Source organism: Thalia democratica, chromosome 7 (assembly GCF_965202585.1).
Source record: "Thalia democratica chromosome 7, ktThaDemo2.hap1.1, whole genome shotgun sequence".
NCBI lineage: Eukaryota > Metazoa > Chordata > Thaliacea > Salpida > Salpidae > Thalia > Thalia democratica.
Genome location: NC_139171.1, coordinates 40,892,849 through 40,916,746, shown reverse-complemented (window position 1 = coordinate 40,916,746; position 23,898 = coordinate 40,892,849). Strand labels below are relative to the sequence as shown.

Sequence of the window (23,898 nt, the reverse complement as noted above, 5' to 3'; positions counted from 1 at the left end):
GTTTATAGTGACTCAGGCAAGTTTTTGGTCACTCAGTCTAGTTTGTTTGCTTTACTAAGACAAATAAATTTAAAACATAAAAATCATTAGATTTGTTTTCAAAATAAATACAAGGTAATAAAGTTATTACTATAAAGTTAATAGAAAAAAGTTTTATTTGAAATTAGATTGAAGTTCCAAATTTTAAAACAAGCAAATTAGTAATTATCTAAACTTCATGTTTTTTATCTTCATATAACTAACTTTGAAATTGCTTAAGACTATGCTTATAAATGCATCTTAAAATAAAATTTTGTTAAAAAAATATCTTTGATTTCGCACATATAGTCTTGGAATTTAAAAAATGCTTGTCTACTGAGATTAAATGAGGTATTGCTTTTGTGAATTGGTGCAGTCTAGTATTTTAACCTCATTAGACTCACTTTAAGATTATACTTTTTACAAAAGGTTCTATATTTAATATTCTGATTCATTTATCAATTTTAACAAAAGGTGTGTTTTATTACATGATTTTTTTTCTAGTTTTATAGTAAAAATTAATTCATGTTTAGTATGTCATTAGATTAAATAAGTTTTTATTTAATTAGTTATTACTTTCAAGTTTTTAGCTACTTTTTGTGTATTTATTATTGAAAAATTATGTAATTTTTGTTTATTAAAAATTTCTATCAACTTGTAGTTATAAGTTTTAGATTATCTTCACATGGTGTTTATGTATTTAGATTTTAGTCATGAGTACTATATGTTTAAAGAGTTTAAAAAGAGGTTGTAATCAAATTTTTACATATATGCTTTAAAAGCAAAGCGTGAGAAAAACAATTTATTTTTTTACAGTGCTGTAAAAATGTTTTTAATTAATACTTCAAAACAGTTTTTTGAATAGTTTTAAACCTATTCACTATATTTGAAAATGTTTTGTATTTAAAACTTTTTAACATATGACTAGGTTAACATTATGAAACCTTAATTAACTAATTTTTCCATGAAATTTTATAATATTATATCAACAGAATAAAACTAAACAAAAATGACTTGCAGCTATAAGGTTGGAAAATGGGTTTTTACATCAGTTCTTATGCTATGCTTTACAGTTGGAGAGGTAATAGTTGCTTAAAAATGTTAATTATTTATATTATTTTGTTATGTCTAAGTACAAAAGGCTTTAAAATTTACTTGTTATATAAGTTTCAAGGCGTAAGTTTTTGCTTACTCGATTTTATTGAATTTTTTATATTTTAAATAACTCGAATGTACATTCCTGGGGACAGCGAATTGTAATCTTTTTAAAGTATATAGCATGCAGCACGCTTTTTAGCTAGACTACAATTAATGTACATGAAACAAGTTTAACCTTTTTTATGATGTATCTTTACAGATATGCTGCTTATTTTATTTTTGTTTTATAACATATTTATGTTTTTATATAGTGTTGTTGTAAAATTTGGCAAAAGTATTATGAACTACAACAGACTTCCAATGTGGCCAGCAAGACTTTTTTAGTAAATTTGACCTGTTAATGTAAAACAACTATATAAAAGTTGATACTATAAAAGAAGCTTATTATTTTAAAGGGATTTGTTATGGAAATATTTTGTGTATCAAATCTCTCTAATCGTTATGTTTTGTTAAAAGATCAGGTGTCGACAATAATTAAGGATATTTTGAAGTTTTAAAAAATCTGAGGCTATCTAAGCCTAGTTTTTGTTTATTACTATTAAATTAATAATCTTTTATTTTAACAGTTATCACTTTTGTTAATGAAACAAGTTAAGTTTTTAGATGTATTTACTATTAAAACTGCGCTAACTTACATTATGTCTAAAACTACTAATAATAGGTAGTTAGCTAAACTAATAAGTATAGACTGATTAAGACTAAATAGTTTTGTTAAAAATGACAAACCAGATGTTTAATACCAGAATTATTGCTAGGTTTTAATTTTTTGTTCTAAAAAGTGTAAAAGTTTCATAAACAAGACTAAAACAACAACTTGAAAATGTCTTTTAAAAATGTGTGTAATCTAAAAAACAAATTTTCTAACATGTATGTGCTTTTTTTATGTGAAGTTTTATAATTAATACTACAAAATGCAAAAGAAAACTTAATTAAATGTTTTAAAAATCAAAAAGATTGAACTTGAGCTGAAAGTACTTTGTTCAAATCATAAGTATATTCTTATTAGTAAAAAAAAATTATTGAGCTTATTTTGGTAAAATATTTTCTTTAGATATTGAGACTACCGATAAATGGTTTATAGGCGTCTTTAAAATTCATAGAAATTGCAAAAGTATTTTTAAAAAGTTTAGCCACTACACTTACATTTTTCTTCATGATTGTGGTGACTTAAGAAAATTTTATTTTATTTTTTTGAAAATAAACTACCTCTAAGTCACTTGAATAATTTTTGTATTTATTTACAATGTTTTAGGAACACTTAAAAATATCAAAATTTTAGGTTGGTAGGTACTTAGTTGGAACTCTTTCAAAACCAATGGCCCAAGATTTGGAGTTTGGAAATCAAAGATGTATGCCAATCAATGTAAAAAACGAAACTTTTCCTTCATTATGCTTCACTACAAATAAAACAATGTTAGTAAATGTTTGGTCTATTTTATTTAAATAACTACATGGTTGCCACTCAAATAGTCAAAAAAAACTGTCCTCAGTGACTAAGAACTGTTCTAAGTGACCTTAGCTGTCCTGAGTCATTCTGAGTTTTTCAAATCCTTAAAAAAAGTAAACTTTTAAAAATTAATAAAAATCAAGTTCTTTGACTTTTTTTTTTCTAAAAGAACAAAATATTGAAAGTAAATCTAATTTAAAATCTAGAAAAAGATATGTTGTAAGAAATTTGAAAATCCTAAAACTAGAGCTTTTTATAAAAAACAAATTGACCTGATTCAGCTTGAGATTTTCAAAGTATCCTGAGTGTGTAGCAACCCTGTAACTATATAACTTGTTTTCATTTGTATATTTTAGTAAAGCACATGTAAAATGTTAAATGGGAACGGGTCTAAATTGCAAAAAGACAAAATTTTACGAGGGGACAAAATTGCACAAAGCCAAAATATATATTAAAAAGATTAACCTATGTAAAATGTTCTGCTTGTGCAAAAGTTAAATGTGCAATTTTGTATGCTCGTGCAAATTTGACAGCTATACAAGTTAAATAGTACTATTAAGGTTTGCAATCCTTTCAGACTACCATGAATTGTGCTAATTGTAGTTTGTTTTTATGTTTATGCTAGTTGTTACTGACTTTAAATCAATATTGTAACGACAATTACTTTATATTTTGTTATTAATTGGGACTGCCATCTATTTACTGCTCATTTATACAGAAACTTTTTTGATCACTATTACTACTATTACTACAATATTTCCTTAAAATCAATTTGTTTGTTCAGTTTTAAAGTTATATTTTATGCATAGCTCAAATTTATTTTCTTGCTAAAAGCTCCATTTAGTGATTTAAAAGAAAAAAATTTCAGGTGATAAAGAAGCTTAAAGTTAATTTATTTAGTCCTAGGGATCCCTATGAAAAAAACTTTACTTATTTAAGAAATATAGTCAGTTAAGTATAAAATTTCAGATACAAATTTACGTAAATTTCTTTTCAATTTCAATTCCAAATTATCATCAAAAATTATATCCTCTTCTTTATTTTTTAAACAACTGACCTCAAATTTTAGGAAATCTTCCTTGCATAAGGGTTGCCAAAAAACCTGGATTCCTGAAAAAACCTGGAATTTAACTATTTAGGTAAAAATTAGTAAAAAACCTGGAATTTCGAACTATTTTTACATTTAAAGTTATGAATTTTTGATTAAATACAAAAAGTATGTCATAAAGAACTTTAAAATGTATAATTGTTTTTTAATAAAATCAAATTTGTGCTTTACAGTATCTTTTAAATGTTATTATACTCTGTAAGACAGATTTTTTAAATTAAGTTTTTATTTATACTAAAAATGGACCAAAAAGGTTGTTTACTAAAAAACTGGAAGTAGTTTATAAAAAAATCTTTGGCAACCCTGTTGCATTAAGCTAAAAATTACAGCGCAATAACTAAAAGTAAATTTTATTCGACCAAAATGAAATGTGTAATATTTTTTTAAATATTTTTGAACAAAAAAAAAATTTAAGTTAGTTTTAAATTTAAACAACTCATACAACACAATCATTTATTCCTAAGATAAGATAACACTAAAAGAATTAAAGAAAAATTACTGAAAACGTCAGAAAGAGGTACATGTTCAATGATATGTTTTTTGAGGTCTTTTCTTATGTGATGCTTTCATAAAAAACTCTATGAAATTTGCAATTTTTGTACTGTTATATATCATAAAACTAATTTAGGATATAAAAAGCAACTGCTACTAATTAATTAATCAAAAAAAAATTAAATGAGATAGGCTCATAAAAAAGGTCCTCAACCACATATCATGAAATTCAAATTACAAAAAAATCCATGTTTTACATAAAAGAATTTATTAAACTTAAATTAAAGCTAAAAATTGTCCATAAAAATTTATTTACATCTAATTATGTTCTATTGCTTCTTGGAAGTAAATTAGTTGAAGTAAATTCAGTTGATTATAATTTTGAGAGTTATTTTTATTTTAAGAAGTTAAAACTTTGGAAGAACTTGTTTTTGTCGGTTACTTGTTAATTCAAATTTGGACAATTTCAATTCTGAAAGTTCTAATACTAAAAAATATTCAAGATACGACATCTCGAAAAATAGTAATATTTAAAAAAATATGCATGGAGGTCTTACTAATATCTGCAAGTCATTTTTTCATTTTTCAAAGTTTTTAATAGTTTTTAAGATATTTAAAAATTACTCTAATTTGAAACTATTCAAAATTTAAAGTTAATTGTTTGACAATAAAGATCCTAGCAAAATATGTTCACTGGAGTATATTATAGTAACAAGTTTAAACAGTACTCGTTCTTTGTTTAACTAACACATGTTTCTGTGTGTTAATAAGTTAACACACTCCAACGGAGCTCTGTAGAAAAAATACTGTAAGGAAAGGTAAAGAAGCTAAAATAGGTGTGTATGTTTGTTTATTAGAAATAACAGTTAATACTATAGATTATTGTAGAATAATGGTTAATAATAGATACAATGTATAATGTTAAATCCGATTGTTATAAAACTATATAATACTTGTAATTATTAAATCTAAATTACGATAAAGTAATGTAAAATACAAAATCAAATAATAATAAAAAATGCAAAGCACTCACATAAAAGTTTTAGAAATACTGACTCATATAAATAAACTGTTTTTAAACATTCGAAAAAATATTCAACAATCACGTCACAATATTATGTTGTAATACATTACATTCAAAAAAAGACATTTTCCTTGCATTTGCAAGATAGATAATTTATTTTTTATGTTTGGAAAATATCTATTAGGCACTTTAATTATTTTTTTTACAATTATTCTAAATACATTACAAGTGATCTATTGTAAATAACAATAATTAAAACAACAAACATTAATTACACAATTTATAAATTGAAGTTGAAGTGTCACGAAATGCTGTATACTTATCATTTAATTATAGTTTCAGGTATTTATAGCTATAAAAACTTGGGGTAATGTATATTTATAAAATGTTTATAGTGGTAAAATCTGAATTATAATATAAGTAAAATTAGATACAACTTAAAATAAAAAAAATAAATTTAAATTACTTACACTCAAACTCGAAAGGCACCAAAGCACAAAAACTAAAATTTTTATTAAGCATTCAAAACCCTGACCAATAATTAGGTCAAGCACTATACATAAAAACACTACAACCTAAAGTGCATATAAAATATTAAGTAATATAATTAATTATTACTTGAGAAAAGAGCAGTCGGGTGTTGAAATTAAATAGATCTTTTACAGGTGTTTTAAATATATAACAAAGTACGAATTTGTGTATAAAATGAATGTAAAATTGTAAAATATAAAACAAAAAGGTGGTTATGAAAAAAGTACAAACCTGCAGTAAAAAATCCTCTCACTGATCTATTGGTAGTAGGTAGAAAAACATGGTTTATCTTTGACTTAAATAGAGGCTTCCAATTAAACTTGGAACTTAACACATAAAGGAACATGAAAAATATATAGTTGAGTAAGAGGCAAAAACCATGTTGAAAATGAAGAGTGGTATATATGAAATTACATATATAAAAAATTAATAAATATAAGTTATATATTAACTTACGGTATACATTTTTATTAGTGTATATGAAGTGAGTGTGTGTGTGTTCATGTGAAAGAAAAGTTAAAGAAAAGAAAAGGTCAAGATATCATTTAAAGAAGAACCATCGATTGTGTAAACAGTTGTTTGAAATATCACGTCCTTTGTTTAGTAATTGTTTACTATCTTCTGCTACAATTGCCATTTGTTCAAGGTTGCATATTTGGCAGATTTTACTCGCACCACAAATGTTATTGTTGGCGTGGTAAAGAATGCTCCATTCCATTTCTGGTTTGAACCATGCCTGTTGAATTACTGCCAAACTAAATCTGAAAATTTTGTGCTGTTCTTTTTATTTACATGCTTAAAAGTATACATATGTCCAGTGTTTTAAAATCTTTAAATATACCTCCTGTCGAACGGACATAAGTTTTATCTTTATTATTATCATTTATTATTATTATTATCATCACCAAAATTACATATAACACGCACCTTATACACGACATTTTAATTAAGCAGTTACCTTGTAACGAGCAATTTACTTTATCTGGCTTACGACAGTTACATTTTTTACTTTCATTGTTCTTGGTTTTAAAACTAGGTCTAGTTTCTTTATTGTTATTATTGTTATTAATATTTTTGTTTTTTATTTTCACAGTTTATTATAAACAAAACAATGTTTCACTCTTACATTAAGATATAAGAGATCATCAGTTGTTGAAAATAAATCTTATTCAAATAGAATCTATTTAAAGCTACTTAAATTGAGGATTTTCAGTTGTTTAGCAAGTTATAATATTATTATTGTTATTAGTATTATTATTATTATAACTATTGGCTATGTGATTATAATTATTAAAATCATTATTATTACTTTTATTATTATCATTAATATTTTTGTCTTCATTACTGCTGTTATTACTATTAATGTTTTTATTATTGTTATTATTATTATCATTTTTAGAACATGAATTATTAGGTACAATTTTGTTTATACTTTAAATTAGGCTCCTGCTGGTACTTCTAGTTATAAGTCTTTTTCTATTTTTACAAGTGTGATTTGTGTTATCATTATTATTTACGTTAGTCTTACTAATGTTACTATTATTTAAAATACTGTTATTGTTTTTGTCTAAACTATTATTGTTCTTGAAATAGTTATATGTTTCTTATTTTTTGTATTTATTAGTGTTGTCATCACATTATATTTAGATAAAATAAAGTTATTGTAGGATTGTTTTATAGACTTAACGTTTTTCATACAACTATAATAAACTTTTAAGGTTTTTATGTTAAATATTTTACAATAAAAACGATTATCTAGAAAATGCTGTTTACTTATCTTAAAAAATTATTTACTTAAATTTATGTTGATGCTAGAACAGTATGGTGAGTTATACCATAACACACGGCTACTTCGAGACTTATGACTTTTCTGCGTTTTAATGTTATTTTTACTAGTAATAATGTTATTATTAGTATTATTATTATTGTTATCATTGTTCTTATAATTGTTGCTATTATTATTGTTATTACTATTATTTTTGTTATTACTACTCTTATTGTTATTAATGTTATTATTGTTACTATCATATATTTTTACATATATTAAGTCACTGTTATAACCACTTTTTTTAATACATTTTCATATAGAACTTTTATTTCTTATAATATTTCTGCACCTGACGATAATGACCTAAGCGTTTCTGAGTCATTATTGGTATATATTTTTTTATATGTTGGGGTTGGTCAGAATTTACATTGATAAATTTAATTAAACAGTTTGGTTTTGCAAACAGCAATTTGAGTCATCACTATTATATTACTTAGCTAATATCTTTATACAGATTTCTTGGAACACACAAATGTACACTGTACAGTATCTTAATTCACAAACCTTGTATTTAAAAAACATAGACAGTCGTATTATATTTTTTGTAAATAATAATATATAAGATTCTCTATGAGAAACTTAATAACTTGTACCAAAAATCTTTTTTACAAAAGAAATTAAATGACAACATGCTGGTAATTTTAGATACTTTGATAAGTAAGAATGGAATTAAGTTTATTACGTTTATCCGTAGAAAACTATTGTTTACTGGTCAATTTCTTTATTTTTAATCATTTTGAAGTAAGAAACGACAAAATAATTGATAAAGTTTTTCTATCATGGATAAATAAAAACCCGCTGCCCACAATTACTAAAAGATGAAGTAAGCAATTTAAAAGATATGCTGAAAAAATACTATCAATTAAATTTGAGTAATAAAGAATTAAAGTTCTATAGTTATACGATTATTAAAACAAAAGTTTAACGACATCTTAAACTACAGGTAATTTTAAAATTAATAAAAACAGGGTAGCCAAACAAACAGGTGAACTCAGGGTATTTTTAAGTTTTGGAAAATCTCAGAAAAATTCAGGATAGTTTGATTTTTTATTTGAAAACGCAGCATAGTTTTAATATTTTAAATATTTTACGGACATATTTTAAATGATTTAGTTCGAATATTATTTATTTTATTGCCAATTATATTAAGCAACTTGGTTTTATTCAATTTGAAAATTTATAAGTATTTAAAAACGCAGGATGACTCAAAACAGTTTAGATCACTTAGAACGGTTTTTTTTGACTCAAAGAGTGGCAACCCTGTATAAATAGGTATTTTATCTTACAGTTTTCATAAAAAAAGCTAAACAGTTACAGAATCCCTGTACAAAGCATATGCGATGTATTTAAACAAGCCTGAATTCAAAAAAAAAAAAAAAAAAAAAGGATTTCATTAAAAAAACATTTTTTCAAGTTCTTTTGTGTTTTGTTTCTTTGATTTTTACTATGTTGATAAACATAATTTTATTATTATTTATTAGTTTTATACTTAATTTTAATAAATTATATATACACTTTGTAAAAACTTTATAGAATTTACTCGATTCTACATATCTATTATGTAATTTTATTTAACAAATCTGATGAAACTAAGATAAAAAATATTGCATTGATTACACTTTTGAGAGTCGTTTTATAGTTATTAATATTGACATCTTTACTGAGTGTTGCTTTTTATTCTGTGCTGTTGTTTATACAAATTCTGTGATCACACTATGTAGAGCCCGTTTCGTTAGCAAATAGGCTATTTGTAACAAAAATAATTTATTTAAAAACTTGTACAGTTTTTATAATATTTTTTTTGTTAATTTACTATAAGCAAAGAATTTATCATTGTTATGTTATGAAAATATTGCATTGTTCAACTTAAAGTAAAGTTTGAGTTTTGAACAATAGTTCTTTTTTTAATTTTACATAAATCTTGACTTAAAAAATTTGCAGGTGTAACAAAGTTACTCATGTAAATGAATCAGTTTGTTATTTTGACTATGATGGTTCTGGAGTTGAGTATCAAATTCTAGCAGGTCCAGCATTTATTGCCATGTTTAGTGTTGGTGGAATGATTATGGGTGTTCTTGGAGATATTCACAAAAGGTTAGTATGTTAATTTCTAAAGATCTAATTGATTTTTTTAACATGAATGATTTAAAGATTTTTATCCCTAAAGATCCGTAAGTTTTTTTTAAGCATTATTGTACTTTTATTTTAAGTTGTTAATTGTTATTCAAGTATTAAAATTAGACTTAGATATCTCTGGGATAGGTTATAGGACTCATTTTGACAGATAATAATTTATATCAAGTCTTTTAAAAATGTCACGAGTTTCTTATACTTATTTTTGACGTATACATTGTTTCCGAAGAAGTTTTAAGCTGAAGAACTTTAAAGTTTTTTACAGTATTTTTTATAAAAGAAAGCAAAAATCATTCTAACTGATATTTGTTAGGTAACTAACGTTCAACTTATATTAGTTAAAACAAAAGATTTACAGATTTAAAAAATCAAAATAGTTTTTGAGATATAGCCGGTCAAAGTCGAAGCCGACAATAGGATCCTTATGGGAGGCGCAAACTAAAACGGCAAAAATAGACTATTTCACTAAAAATCTATCTTCTCCTACGTTTTTTGAGATAACTACCTCAAACTTTCAGGAAATGTTCCTTGATATATTTAGAAAATTTTGTCGGAAGGATTTTTTTTTTAAATAAAAAATAAAATTTTATATAAAAAATAAACAAAAAAAACAGTTTTTTTTTTGTTTTTTTGTTATAAAATTTTTATTTTTTAATTTTTTTAAATTCTGTTCCGATAGAATTTTCTAAATACTGCAAGGAACATTTCCTTAAAATTTGAGGTAGTTATCTCAAAAAACGTAGGAGGAGATAGATTTTTAGTGATTTCTAGTTATTTGACGTTTTAGTTTGCGCCTCCCATAAGGATCCTATTGTTGCCTCTGACTTTGACCGGCTATATCTCAAAAATTATTTTGAATTTTTTTAATCTGTAAAAAGCATCTTGTAGCTTAGTAAAAACTATATAAAATAAGATCAAAAACCAAAAAAGGGTGTTTACCCCCCCCCCCCCTATGCCCTTAATAACAACTTGAGGTTTAGTAATAATGTTGGTTTACTTGGGCTATCTTATTGTTTTAGTCAAAAAGACACTAAGATAGGCTGTTTTTATAAATATTATTCCACTACCTCATAATTTATTTATAACTATTTTGTATTTAATTTAAGTTTTGAAATAAAAACTGCTAACAAAGTAAATAAATGATCATAAAAAATTAATTAAACTTTACAGAAGTTTTTCTTTGTTTCAAAATTGTGTTATATTAAAGCAGAGATTGGCAAGCTGCTGCCTGCGATGTACTTCAAAGATAAAAACATACTTTTTAAAACAATGACAAGTTTACAAACTTACAATTAGGCCTTTAGTTTGATAATTTATAGTGCTTTAACACTGCACATTTTGTCACATTTTTTACTTAAAATGTAACAGTTTTCTTAATTACTACACTTATTTTAAATAAGTGCGGCACTCGGAAGACTTCTTTCATATATAGTGCGGCCTGCATTAAACTTTATGTAAGAAAATAGACTCTTTAAGGCTGCCAACCCGTGTTTTAAAACATAGAAACATGTTGTACAACTGAGTTTAGAATAGCTTATATTATCTTATACAATATTATAATTTTTTTTTGTTTGAGAAATTAAGTGTTGTTTATACTAATACAAGCTTTATTTCAACAGAGTTAATTTGCTCGCATTTTCAGTATTTTTGTCTTCAATTTTAACATTTCTCACTGGATTTAGTACACAGTACTGGCATTTAATCATATTTAGAATGTTGTTTGCTTTTGGGTAAGTATGTTGCATTTATTAAGTTGTAGTTCAAAACATGCATATCATTAAATGATAATTTTTAAAACAGTATTTAAAGACTACAAATGCAAAATAAGAACATTTTGTATACAAAACAAAGAACATATACAATATACAATTATTAATTTCTTAATAAAAACTGTTAAAGTAACGCTATTAAGTTGTTTTAAAGTTTTAAACGTAATTAATATTTTATGCAAAAAAAAAAAAAAACATAAATTAGTTACACGTATTTTAGTGCATAATTTTGAAATAATATTAATTTAAAGAAACTTAATTCACTTTATTTGCTTATTTTTTAATAGATTGCTATTAATGATATTTATTAAAAAATTAACTATTGAGATTAAGTTTTTTAATTTATATTTTATTTGCTAAAATAGAAAGTTAAAAGCGTTTCAACAAATTTTTAAAAAAAGTATAAAACTAATGACTTCTATATATAACTAGAAATCTTTGAATTTAATTTTCGGAGTGAATGTATTTTTTTTGTTCTTTGATATAATACTTTTTGTTTTAACTTATAAACTAGACTGATTGTTTTTTAACACCATTTTAGAAATACCAATAAATGTCTGTATCAGTTTACTATGTTCTTACTTTTGATGAAGTAATGATTTTTTTCTAAATGTTCATTTTATGATACGCAGCGAGTCAGGCTGTACCCCTTTGTCAGCCAGCCTGATTGCTGACAGGTTTTCTCATCGCTCAAGAGCTTTTGCAATGAGCTTGTACACCTGGGGTATTTACGTTGGTTACGGACTGGCCTTTCTAATCGGAATTTACATTACTGAGCTAAATGTTTTAAATCAAGTTAGTTTTGCACATTTGTTGAAATAACTTATGATCAGATGAACTTTTCTCAAAAAGGATTCAAATAAATATTGAATTTTTGTTATTCGATAAATATAAGTACAAAACTTGCTTTAGTGTTTAAATATATAGTGTTAAGATTTAATATTTAAAATACTTTAATAATTCAGCTTTTTAACAAAAAAAAATATGCTGACAAATTATTTATAACTTAAGTGAAAAATTAAAGAATTATTTAGTGATTTGAACAGCTTATAGAAAAGTCGATAGATTAAGTTTTTTTAACACTGTATGCATGAAAATTGTTCGTACTTTCTAAAATTAGTTTTGCCTGCAAAGTCAGTTAAAGTTGGTCATTTATTGTTTTTTATATCTTTTTATTGAATACGTTTAACAGTTTTTTTTTTACAAATACTTTTCTGCGGATAAAATAGAAATTGACTTTACTTTTAGAATTTAGATACTTAGTAATGTATGTATTTTTTTAATTAATAAAAAGCTAAATGTGTACACTTGATGTTTTTATATTCTTTTAAGTTATTTTTTTAAATTAAAGTTACAGCTTTTTATTTTTTGCAAGACGTTATGTTTGAGTTGTATTTGACCTGCTTATATTAAGTTAAATTATTTACTTTGTATTATTGTTGTTGAATAAATACACTTAAATGATGATTGTTTTACGATCAGTTTCAGAGTACCACAAATTCCATTATAACAAAGCATGCTATGAAAATTTAATTTTACTATTGTACGCACTATCTACAATATTATTGAAAAATTTAAAAAGTATTTGAATTAAGCTTTTGTTTTTTATTATCTTCATTCAGTTTAATTTTTTATATTTTTTTAGTAATTAGTCATTGTACTAAACTTTAGATAAACATTATAGTTTTTTTTTCTATTTTACCGTTTTATATATTTATAATTTTTGTCTTTTAAATTCTATAGTTTTTGTTTTCTGGTTGCTCACTGCTTGATATTTGTTTTATAACGTGTTTTATAATTAAACATTTTTAGATGAGTCATAATGCTTTTTGACAATGTTAATTTTCTTTTTATAACAGATAATGGTAAACTAAATTATTGACTTGGTGTAAACGTTAAATAATAAGATCGAGAACAGTAAGAATAATCTCAGAATGAAATTTAAGTTTGTAAGATTAAATATATTTCAAAAAAGTTTATATCTTAAAACTTTACAACAAAACAAGAACTGTTTTAAGAATTCGAATTGAATTTTTTGTTTAAATATTAAGTTGTACTATTTGTTATTAATGTAATACTTGCGTTTTTTACTTAAAACATGTTATGAAAAGTTCATTACACGATGACTTTATTTGAAATGTATGCTGAATTTAAATTTATTTATTGAAAGCTTGTTTGATAAGTACATCTATTTAACTATCGGTAATTCAATTAGTAAATAGTTTTTAAAACCATTTATACTCTAAAATAATGATTTTTTTTCTGAGATGTAAATGCAAATGTAGCAAGAAGTCAGAATATATGTCACTTATTTTTAGGCAAATTTGATAAAATTTTTGCTTGAAAATTTTATTAGTACATATCAATCTGAAAACACACATTGGATTCATGTATAAAGCAACACTTTACTAACTGGTCTTCTTTTAATTGCCACCAGCGCATAATTTTACCCATCTTTTATTATTTTTTTTTAATGTTCATTGTTACTGTCACTGTTACCCCTTACCCTTAGTCAGTAAGCAGTTCTTGGATTTGATTAGGTTGGGAATTGAGCGCGGGTTGAAAGTAAGCGGTTCCCTTAATAACTATAATAGTAATGAGTTCAATGTTTTTCAGACTTGTTTGTTCTGATGCTGTCTTTGAAGGAAACACTTTTTGCAAAATTGACTTATGATTACTTGAAACCTTGATTTTTACAAGTTGATCTTATTTTATGGAGTTTTATCTGAGCTATCAGAAATTTTTAGCTGCTTGAAAAAATTCAAAGTGTTTTTTGAGATATGAGAGATCAAAGTCGGTGACCTCTATAGGTTCCTAATAGAAGGCGCAAACTAAAAACGCGAAAAAAGACCTTTTCACTAAAAATCTATCTCCTCCTTCATTTTTTAAGCAATCTTCTTCAAGTTTTCACAGAAAGTGTATTATTAAATTTTAAAAAGATAGAACAAATTTTAAAAATTTTTATAAAAAAAAACCACCTGTTTTTTTTTATCTAAAATTTTTATTTTTAAATATTTTTAAAATTCCAACATTCAAAGTCTTTTAAACTATATAAGGAACGTTTCTAAAAGTTTGAAGTCTCTAGCTCGAAAAAATGAAGAAGAAAATAGATTTTTAGTGTTTTTTTAATTTCCTAGAAAATTAACCCCAAAAAATTTACGATCCATATGTTTGTATCGGAAACTTTTTATAAAAATTACAATCCTCAAAAGTTATATAAAATGTTTCAATTCTATAAAAACTGGCTTGTAGTTTGTACTTCAAGCTTTCATATAAAATTCAATGTTATTTTTAGTAAAAAAAAAAATGTTGGACCCCCCTATGCCCTTAATTTGATCAATAAAGTAAGTTTTTTCATATTCATTCTGCTTTCTTCTTTTCATGACAAACCAAAACATTTTTGCTGGATTCTTATAATTTTAAATAGAAAGTTTTTATTTTTAAATTAACCTATGTATAATTTGTTAAGTTATCTGTACAAAGTTTATTAAATCAAAAATCAACATAAATATAAATAAACAATTTAATTAAGTACTAGATAAGACCTATTAATATAGAGAAAAACAAGATAAAAATTATATTAGGCGTGTAATTTAGCATTAACTACTATGAAAATTTTAAAAATTCAAGACTAATTTTTGAGTTTAAAAGATCTTAAATAGATAGCAAACAATGTTTTTATTTAAGAAATATTTTATTTTTGTTTTTAGCATTTGTAACCTACAAAAAAAAAAAAGTCTATTTAAAGTTGACTAACTAAATCTTATAGGTTGATCATTTTTTCTTTTATGGAATTATTGTTTATATTTGTAACATTTTATTTTAGCTATTTTTAAAAGTTTTAAAATACTATAATTGAACAGTATTTTTTTAATAATTTAGTCCTCTTTTCAATGAAGAGTTTTGTTTTTTGATAAAAGTGGTGTTTGTGTTCTTTTTATTTACACTAAAATAAAGTTTACAACTGGTGCTTTTACAGCATAGGCGTCAGGCTCTAAACTTTTGCGGTATAGAAGCTCAGTATTGATTGATTGAATTATTTGTTTAGTTTTTTAAAGTTTTTGATATTTTTTGTTTAATGAAACAACTTTCGAAACTTGTAAAACTAGCATATAATAAAAATTGTTGTTGCAGTAGTTTGTTTAAATTGTTTCTACAATCTGAGGCAAAGCGTTAAAATCCTCAAAACAAAGAAAAACAACTCAAAGCTTTTTTAATATAAGTATAAATCGTTTTAAAAACTTAGTTCCTTTTCGTCCGGCTAAACTCAGACTTAAAGTTATACAATTTTTTTTTTCTTAAGTTTTCAGTTTTCATGAGTAATTAAGTTATGAAATTGGTTGTTAGATTAAAAGTTGATGGATGAAACATGTATATAGTAAATCTCAAATGTTACTTATAAAACTAGTAAATATCAAAATTTTTTTATTAGATATTTTAAATAAAAAAATCTTTATCTCTAGAATTTGAATACAAGTTTTTATATCAGGGTTACCAAAAATCGTGGAATTTGAAAATTTAGGCTAAAAAAACCTGGAGAATCTGTAATTATATAAATTTCGAAAAAAACTTAGAATTTTGAATAAAAATAATAAATTCCTAGAATTTTAAACAATTTTTACATGTTAAGTAGTAAGATTTCGATTTGACACAAAAAATCTCGTTTAGATAATTTTTCTTGTCATCATCAAGAATTTTTTTATTAACAAATACATTTAAAGAAGCTTTGAGATATCTTTTCAATGTCGTTATACATTTTAACATTGTTTTTTGCCTTAAAATTAATTTTAAACTAAAAATATACTCTAAAACGTGTAATTTTGAAAACCTGGAGAAAATTTGCCAAAAACATTTGGCAACCCTGTTATATGCATGCAACTATTTTACAGAAGTACAAGTTTATACTTACAGTATAAATTTTCAAAACTATTATACTCATAAAAATTTTGTTAAATTAGGTCTGAACAAAATAGGTTAGTTGGATTTAAGAATAGGAACAGTTTGCAAAGTACTTGCTTTGTTTAACTCACGTACGTTTCTCTTGGTTAAACTATTAACACAGTTTCACGCAATTCTGAAAAAGTAGTACTTCAAAGAGATATGAAATTTAGAACATAAATGTGTGTTTTTTTCTAAATATAAAGTATAAGTAAACAAATCAATAGCTTATAATAACTACAATATATATTAGTCACATACGGTGTTAGTTTAAAATTAAATTTATTTATAGCTAAGTTTTTTTATATAAATTTTACTTCACGTGTTATTTAAAACTTAATAGGGTTGGAAGTTTTCATATTTTATTACTGGATTGCCTGGAATTCTTTTGGCTTTTGTTCTGATATTGTTTATAAAAGAGCCTGAAAGAAAAACAAATGAGCAAAAAAGTAGTACTAGTGTTACTGAACAAATAAACCACACCGATAACAATAACAGTAAGTCAAAAAGTTAAGTTAACATTTTAAACAAGTATATCGATAAAGCATTAGTTATAAAAACTGCATATGTAATATATTTTAATCCTAACTTTTAAGGCAAAAATCATCTTAAATGACTATAATTAATATTAGTCAGCAAAAAAAAACAAGGGAAGTATTTATATACAATACATGTTAGATAAACATAAAAAATAATAAAGTTAAGATTATAATATTGTATTTCTACTATCTCAACCAAGCATATTCAAAAAAAGTGTTACACTTACAATTAAGGACACCTGAAACTTTTATTTTTGAAGCTAGTTAAATTCAACTAGCTGCTTTATGTTTGATAGTTCAATACTGAGTCATATTGCATTAAATGTTAAGTTGTTTTTAAGCAGCCTTCCACCGGTGGATTGAAAAAATTATGGTCTCCTTTAAAGCAATGGTGACAAAACCCTCTGTGATGCTGTTGGTTTTATCAGCTTGTGTCAGACATTCAGGTATGTTTATCCAAACTATACTAAAATTTTGAACTGTAGAATCTTAAATCTGTTTTAGTTTAATAATACCAAAAAAAACACAACATATCTTGTTTTAAACTGCACTGATTTTACAGCCAGCTACTGTTGGGCGTACAACGCAAAGTTATATTTTGACGAGTATTTTCCTGGAAGCAATCTGCCTCTGTGGATGTCTCTCGGAAGTATATTAGGAGGGAGCATGGGTATTATATCCGGTGGCTTAGTATCGGATTTTATTGCAAGGCATCATGGTAAGTTATTTCAAAGTATAAATTAAAAGATAACATGTTTAAAGCTGAAAACAATGTTCTAGAAACATTAATTTGCTTAACATACAACACTAACTTCGTTAGACCACTGTTTTAAAGATCGTTTTACATCAGAAAAAAATTATTTTCAAACCAATAAATTTTGTTGAAATCTATCAGGACTTCCAATAGTTTATACATTAAGTTTAACTGTTCAAAATATAGATTTAATCGTTTGCTAACAAAAGATCCTAGTTAAACAAGTTCACTGGAATATAAATAAAAACAAATTATACAGTAATCTTCCTTTATTGTACCAACATATGTTTCTGTGTGTTAACGAATCAACACACTTTAACTGGGTTCTGTAAAAAAAATAATTACTGTAATGTAAGAATAGAAGGATAAAATAAAGTAGGCAGGCGTATACATGTTTTCATTAAAATTAAAATAAAATAATTTCTACAGATTTTTACAGGTAAATAGTTAGTAATAGGTAAAGAAGTACTTAATGTTAAATCCGACTATATTTATTGCTTCTATTCTTACATTACAGTAATTATTTTTTTTAAAAGAACCCAGTTGAAGTGTGTTAATTCGTTAACACACAGAAACATATGTTGGTACAACAAAGGAAGATTACTGTACAATTTGTTTTTACATTAAATTAATATCAAAATAGTTTGATAAAATAGTTGAAGTTATTTAACTTGTTAGAACTTAAATTATTTAATTTTTACTTAAATTTAACATTGTAATTGATTCAGTTTTAATAAGTTTGCAACAATTAGTTATAATTATACTTTAAACTTGAGGTTTTTCTTTGTATATATTTAAGTACGCATGTTTTAATTTTATTAAAGGTTTTAACTTCACTGATATCTAAATACTTACTGTCTACGAAATCGAAGTACGTTTTTAAGGGTTACATGACAATTCAAATTCCTAAAATTCGAAATCTTTGAAAATGTGGGGCGACATCTTAAAAAGTAATCTTTATTTTTAAAGAATTGAAAACTTCTCTTGTAGGTCTAATTAAAAAGTTGTGATAGTGAAAAGTTTTTATATTTACAAAAAAAAATTAAACTTACTAAAAAGTTCTATAAATTTAAAACTTATTTTATCCATATTTTGAAAATACTTAAAATTTTGCAAACAAAAACAAGATTTTGTAAGTAATTAATATGATTTCAATAGTATAAAAGTTAGTTAAAAAAATATATTAAAAGACATAAAAACAAATACTTAAATTTATAGAATTTGAATAGTCGGGCTCCCGTATTAAAGATAACTAAACATTAGAAAAAATGTATTTCATTAAGTTTAGGTTTTCAATATTTCAAGCAGTCTAATAGATTAGCTTCAAATTATTTTAGTCCTGATGCACCAACTAAAAAACCAGTTCAGTTATACAGCCATTAAGTTATTTATAATTTTATTATTAAAATCGTCGATAAGTTTAAGGATATTTTCGTTAGTAATAACTTATACTACTACAAGCAATTTAGTCATCATATTCTTATATTTAAAAATTATTTTTTACACCTGGCTTCCACAATTTTTTTTTGAAACGTTTAGGTGTTCAAACAAGACTATGGGTATTGGTTGTAAGTCAAGGTATTGCAACACCATTAGCAGCTCTTGTAGTCACTGTGAAACCTCCATATTGCTTCATAGCTTTATTTGTCGCTTACTTTTTTGGTATGTTTATACATTTTTTTGTTTATTTTTATCTAAGTAAAAAGTTAACTTTTAGCTTTTTTATATGTAGCTTGATAAATTTAGTTTAAATGCATGTAAAAAGTCAATTTTTATGATCAAAACTTTATGTACCATTACATCAGTTGTATAATTAAACTGAATATTTAGCTGAAATGTGGTATGGAGTCATGATTGCTTCACTCATAGAAATGGTTCCGCATGAATGCAGATCGACTTGTCTCGCCATAACAACGTTTGTTACAGCCAATGTTGCCGGAAACCTGCCTGTTTTGGTTGCAGTCTTAGAAAAATGGCTGAAAGGGGGGTTGCGAATGTCGCTGGTTGTTATGTACCCAGGACTGTATGGACTTAGTAAGTTAAAAATGTACTAAAGGGACATAAAGTATTTAAAGTGTTAAATATTGAATACATTTAGAAATTAACAAAGGTTTTTAATTGTAAAAATCTTTTTTTCATGCCAAAATAATAGTTTTGATCGTTTTTTGCATTTTTTCTAATAGGGTAAAGCAGTATGTTTTATCTTAAGAATTATTTAACTTAAGTAATAAATTACTACTGTTTAAATTTACTAACCACATAAGCACATATTATATGGTCCGTTTGAATAGTTTATACAAGTTTTGTTAAATAAAATTAAATTAAACATTTGGAATAACTGTATAGTACCATTGATATAATTATAGTTTTGTATGTTTTACATTATTTTGTTTTGTTTGAATAATTATATTAGATTAAATTCTTTGGCTCTATACAAGTTATTTAAATCTATTAAAGTGTTTATTTTTAACTTTAGTTTACAGGCTGCCACACTGTCAGGCCAACCCAGACTAGTTTGGTTTTTTCAGGTAATTCAAAATCTCAGGCAGACTCAGTCTCTTTGTTACTGTTTAGATTTTTTTAATTATTCAGGCTTGATGAATAGTTTTGTTTTAGTTTTTGGCGCTTGCTACTTACACTTTTCATAAACACAGACTGACTCAGGTTAGTTTTTTCTAGCTCATACTAGTTTTTAGCAACTCAACCTGAATTTTTTGCTGCTAAAAGTTACAACTCTGGTTAAATGTAATGTCAATGAAAAATAGTTTTTATCTTGTATCATATACAACTAAAAGTTTTTGAACTTATGGGTTTGTTTAATTCAAGTTACCAAAGTTTAGCGAGGGAACTAAAAGCTATAAGCGTATAGAGCTACATATAAATTTTTTTTTACTCTTATTTAATTAAAATAGTTTAAAAGATTTTTTAATTCTGAAATTGTTTAATTTCAATAAATACTGCGCTACTCAGTAAACAATAGTCATAACAAAAAGTAACACTGCAGCAACATTTTTAAAAATTTGATTTGATTATATAAAAAACAATTTAATAATATTGAATCATTGAAGTTACTGATTTTATTTTAATAAAAGATTACTCAAATGTTGAATGCGAGCTTCAAATAAATACTGTCAAAAATATATACATGACTCCTAATACTTTTTAAATTAATGTGGTTACTAAACACTATTGACTTTACTTAATAAATAGCATGGTTTTATTATACTTACAAACAATACCACATTGTTTATTAAACAACAAAAAAAGTGTTTAAAATATTTGGTCCTAGGACCTGGTGCAAAAAAAAACATTTCGGTTATCGAGTCGCACACCTGTTAGATACCTTTTAACATCTTGTCCAGGACAAAATTTACTAACAAATAGTACTGTTGAACATTTAAGAAAATAAAATTGTTGCTACTTTTTATCTTTATATTATTTTAATTTTAATCAGTTTGGTTATTTTTTTATTTAAATATTTGTTAAAAGATCTGGCAGTTAATAAGGTCCACCGCTGAGCGGATTATAATAAAAAAGTTATAAAATGACAAATGGTGTAAATGTAATTAAAAAATGAAAAAAAAACGAAAGTTGTAAAAAAACATGCTGCATTTGAAAAAATATTATACAATGAATGGTTTATTAGGTTATTTTACAAAATAAATAATAAATAAAAATAAAATTTGAGTTGAAGTTTATACATGTCTAAGTTTAATACACCTAGTTTTTGAAATAAGCCTTTTTATACTGTTCAGTGATACAATTCCAAACTTAACCATAACAGCCTAATCTGTGAATATCGTCAAATAATTTTTTATTTATTTATATTTTTTCAAAATTCCAACTCACTTTTTATTTACATTAATTTTTACTATTATACAGTAACCTAATTAACCATTATTAGATTAAAAATATGTATATAGCATGTTATTACAAAATTTTCTTAAACTATTTCTAAAATTTAATTACTTTTACACCAATTTTTGCATAGTATGTCACTAAAAACTTTTTTTTATTTCATAATTTCAGTTTGACAATCCTCTCGGCGGTGATACTTAGTAAATGCCAGAGTTCGTAATAAATATTTTTGTTTATTATAGTGTTATCTTTATGGTGAATCGATTTCTCTATTAAATCTATTTTAACCGAAAATTTGACTTTTTTTATTTATTAAAATAGTGTTTTCAAGTATTAATAACAAAAAGGTTCACGCTGTGTTCAAAATAACATTTCCAATTAGTTTTCTCATTTTTTTAATGTAATTTTTTTTTTTTAGTTGTAGTATATGTTTTAGTAAAACTAATTATATTTATTAATATACCATATAGAAATTAAATTAATATATTTTGTTTTGGACTCAACAAACAGGTTCTTTAATGTTTTTGGCCACACAAATTGTACTAACGCAAGAAGTAAAAGCTGCTAGAAAGAAAGATAAAAACATCACATTAGTAACTGATGCTCAACAAGAAGTTTTGATCAAAAATGAAGATAAATCTCTAAACTGTTAATATATTTAGGTAGACTTATATTTAATTTTTAAGTATTTTTAGTTACCAACTAATTTTAACAAGAAAATTGTTTACTTGCATTTTAGTTTAGACCTTGTATAATTTTTATTTTATTTTAGGTAATTAAATCTATTGTGTTTTTTTCATTTTATAAAGTAAACAAAGTCATAGTTTTCATAAGTTGTTATACTTACAGACTGAGTCTCATTTTACACAAAGTTCATTTAAAAGTTTCACGATAAAACTTATGCTATATACTGTGTCTTTTTTAAAATTTACAAGCATTTTGTTTTATTAATCATGTTAAAGTGTCAAGCGACTTTAGCCTTGTTACTGTTAACTCTGTTTTAATTTAATGCTTCTCATACTGATTTATCGGCATAAATTTATTGTTTCTAACTTAATTAAACTTATAACTGAAAAGATTTTTTTTTAAGTTATTACTGTTATTTTAACTACAAAAGACTACATTAAAGGTTCTTTAAATTTTATAGATGTTTACTTTTTTTGAACTCGTTTAATTATTTGATTAAACATTAACTTTTGTATATTCATTGCGATGTTAAGAAGTATTTTTAATAAAAAACTTAAATTTATTTGGTGAAAGTAAACCTGCACGATTAAGGTGTTTTAGTTTACAATTGTAAATCTTCATATAATTAATATCATATAATTATATAAATCAAATAGTGTCAATATAGTTTGTATTTTGTCGAAATTTTAGTCGTTTTTAAGCAGCATATTTTGTAGTAAAATAAAGATGTTAAAAGTTTTTTTTTCTTAACTTAAAAGATAAACTAGTAGAAATGAGGGTTAATATTTAATGTTGTAGATTTAATCTTTCAGTTTGGTAAGGTACATTAGTTAAATTTTCTTACTATTAGAATATATATAAATAGTTTTTCTCTTTTTAATTATGAACTTTTTTTTGCCTATTTATATTTACCATAAAAATCTTAAATGTATTTAAAACTTTTTTATCTAATGTTTAAGGTTCATTTAAATTTTACTAAAGAATGTATGAGCAAATTTTAATATTATCTAGGATTTTATTACTTTATATAAAGGTGTCTAAAATAAGAACTTTACTTATTTCGCAACTTCAAACAAATATCAAATTCACTAAATAAAAATTACATTCTTAATTAAGCAATACTTGATACGAGAAACTGCTGAATCCAAATTATAAATGTAGCCATTTTTTATAGTTTATGTTTTTTACATCTCGTTTTTCTATAATTTATAATTTTACGGGTTCTTTTATTTTTAATGTTAATAGCTGTCAGATTTGCACGAAAAATATGATCTTTATTATTCAAAAATTTTCTAGACAACAACCTTTGGTACAATGCCAACTAATAACTTACCTAAATACAATAACACTAGTGAGCATGTGTCGAAACGTTTAAAATCCCGTGTTTCTTAAAAGAATACATGTGGTTATAGACACAGATGAAATGTTTTTACAGTTACAAAATTAAAAAGTAACTGCTTGTCACTTTCCAAAATTGATGAATTTATGAAGTGTTAGTTACATATATATTATGTGAAAAATAAACAAACATTAACATACAGTTGTCTATTTTTAGCTTAAAACTTGCTGATTAGACAATTGTATAGAAAACAATCAACTTACAAGGCATAGCAG

General features: G+C 24.5%; 1 protein-coding gene across 1 annotated transcript; it reads left to right on the top strand.

Moving 5' to 3' along the window:
• Positions 1–1,010: 1,010 nt before the first annotated feature.
• LOC145841369 (MFS-type efflux pump MSMEG_3705-like) lies at positions 1,011–22,250 on the top strand. Its single transcript, XM_082948730.1, has 11 exons — positions 1,011–1,099; positions 2,456–2,589; positions 9,548–9,700; positions 11,359–11,469; positions 12,141–12,303; positions 16,790–16,943; positions 17,330–17,431; positions 17,548–17,703; positions 19,279–19,401; positions 19,570–19,773; positions 22,108–22,250. The coding sequence occupies exons 1-11, from the start codon at positions 1,028–1,030 to the stop codon at positions 22,248–22,250; spliced, it is 1,515 nt and encodes a 504-aa protein (XP_082804856.1). The 5' UTR covers positions 1,011–1,027.
• Positions 22,251–23,898: the final 1,648 nt, after the last annotated feature.

Coding starts and splice junctions, on each gene's coding strand:
- LOC145841369 (XM_082948730.1), top strand. CDS start 1,028: ATGACTTGCAGCTATAAGGTTGGAAAATGGGTTTTTACATCAGTTCTT. Junction 11,470..12,140: donor AGAATGTTGTTTGCTTTTGG/GTAAGTATGTTG, acceptor TATGATACGCAG/CGAGTCAGGCTGTACCCCTT. Junction 19,774..22,107: donor CCCAGGACTGTATGGACTTA/GTAAGTTAAAAA, acceptor CTCAACAAACAG/GTTCTTTAATGTTTTTGGCC.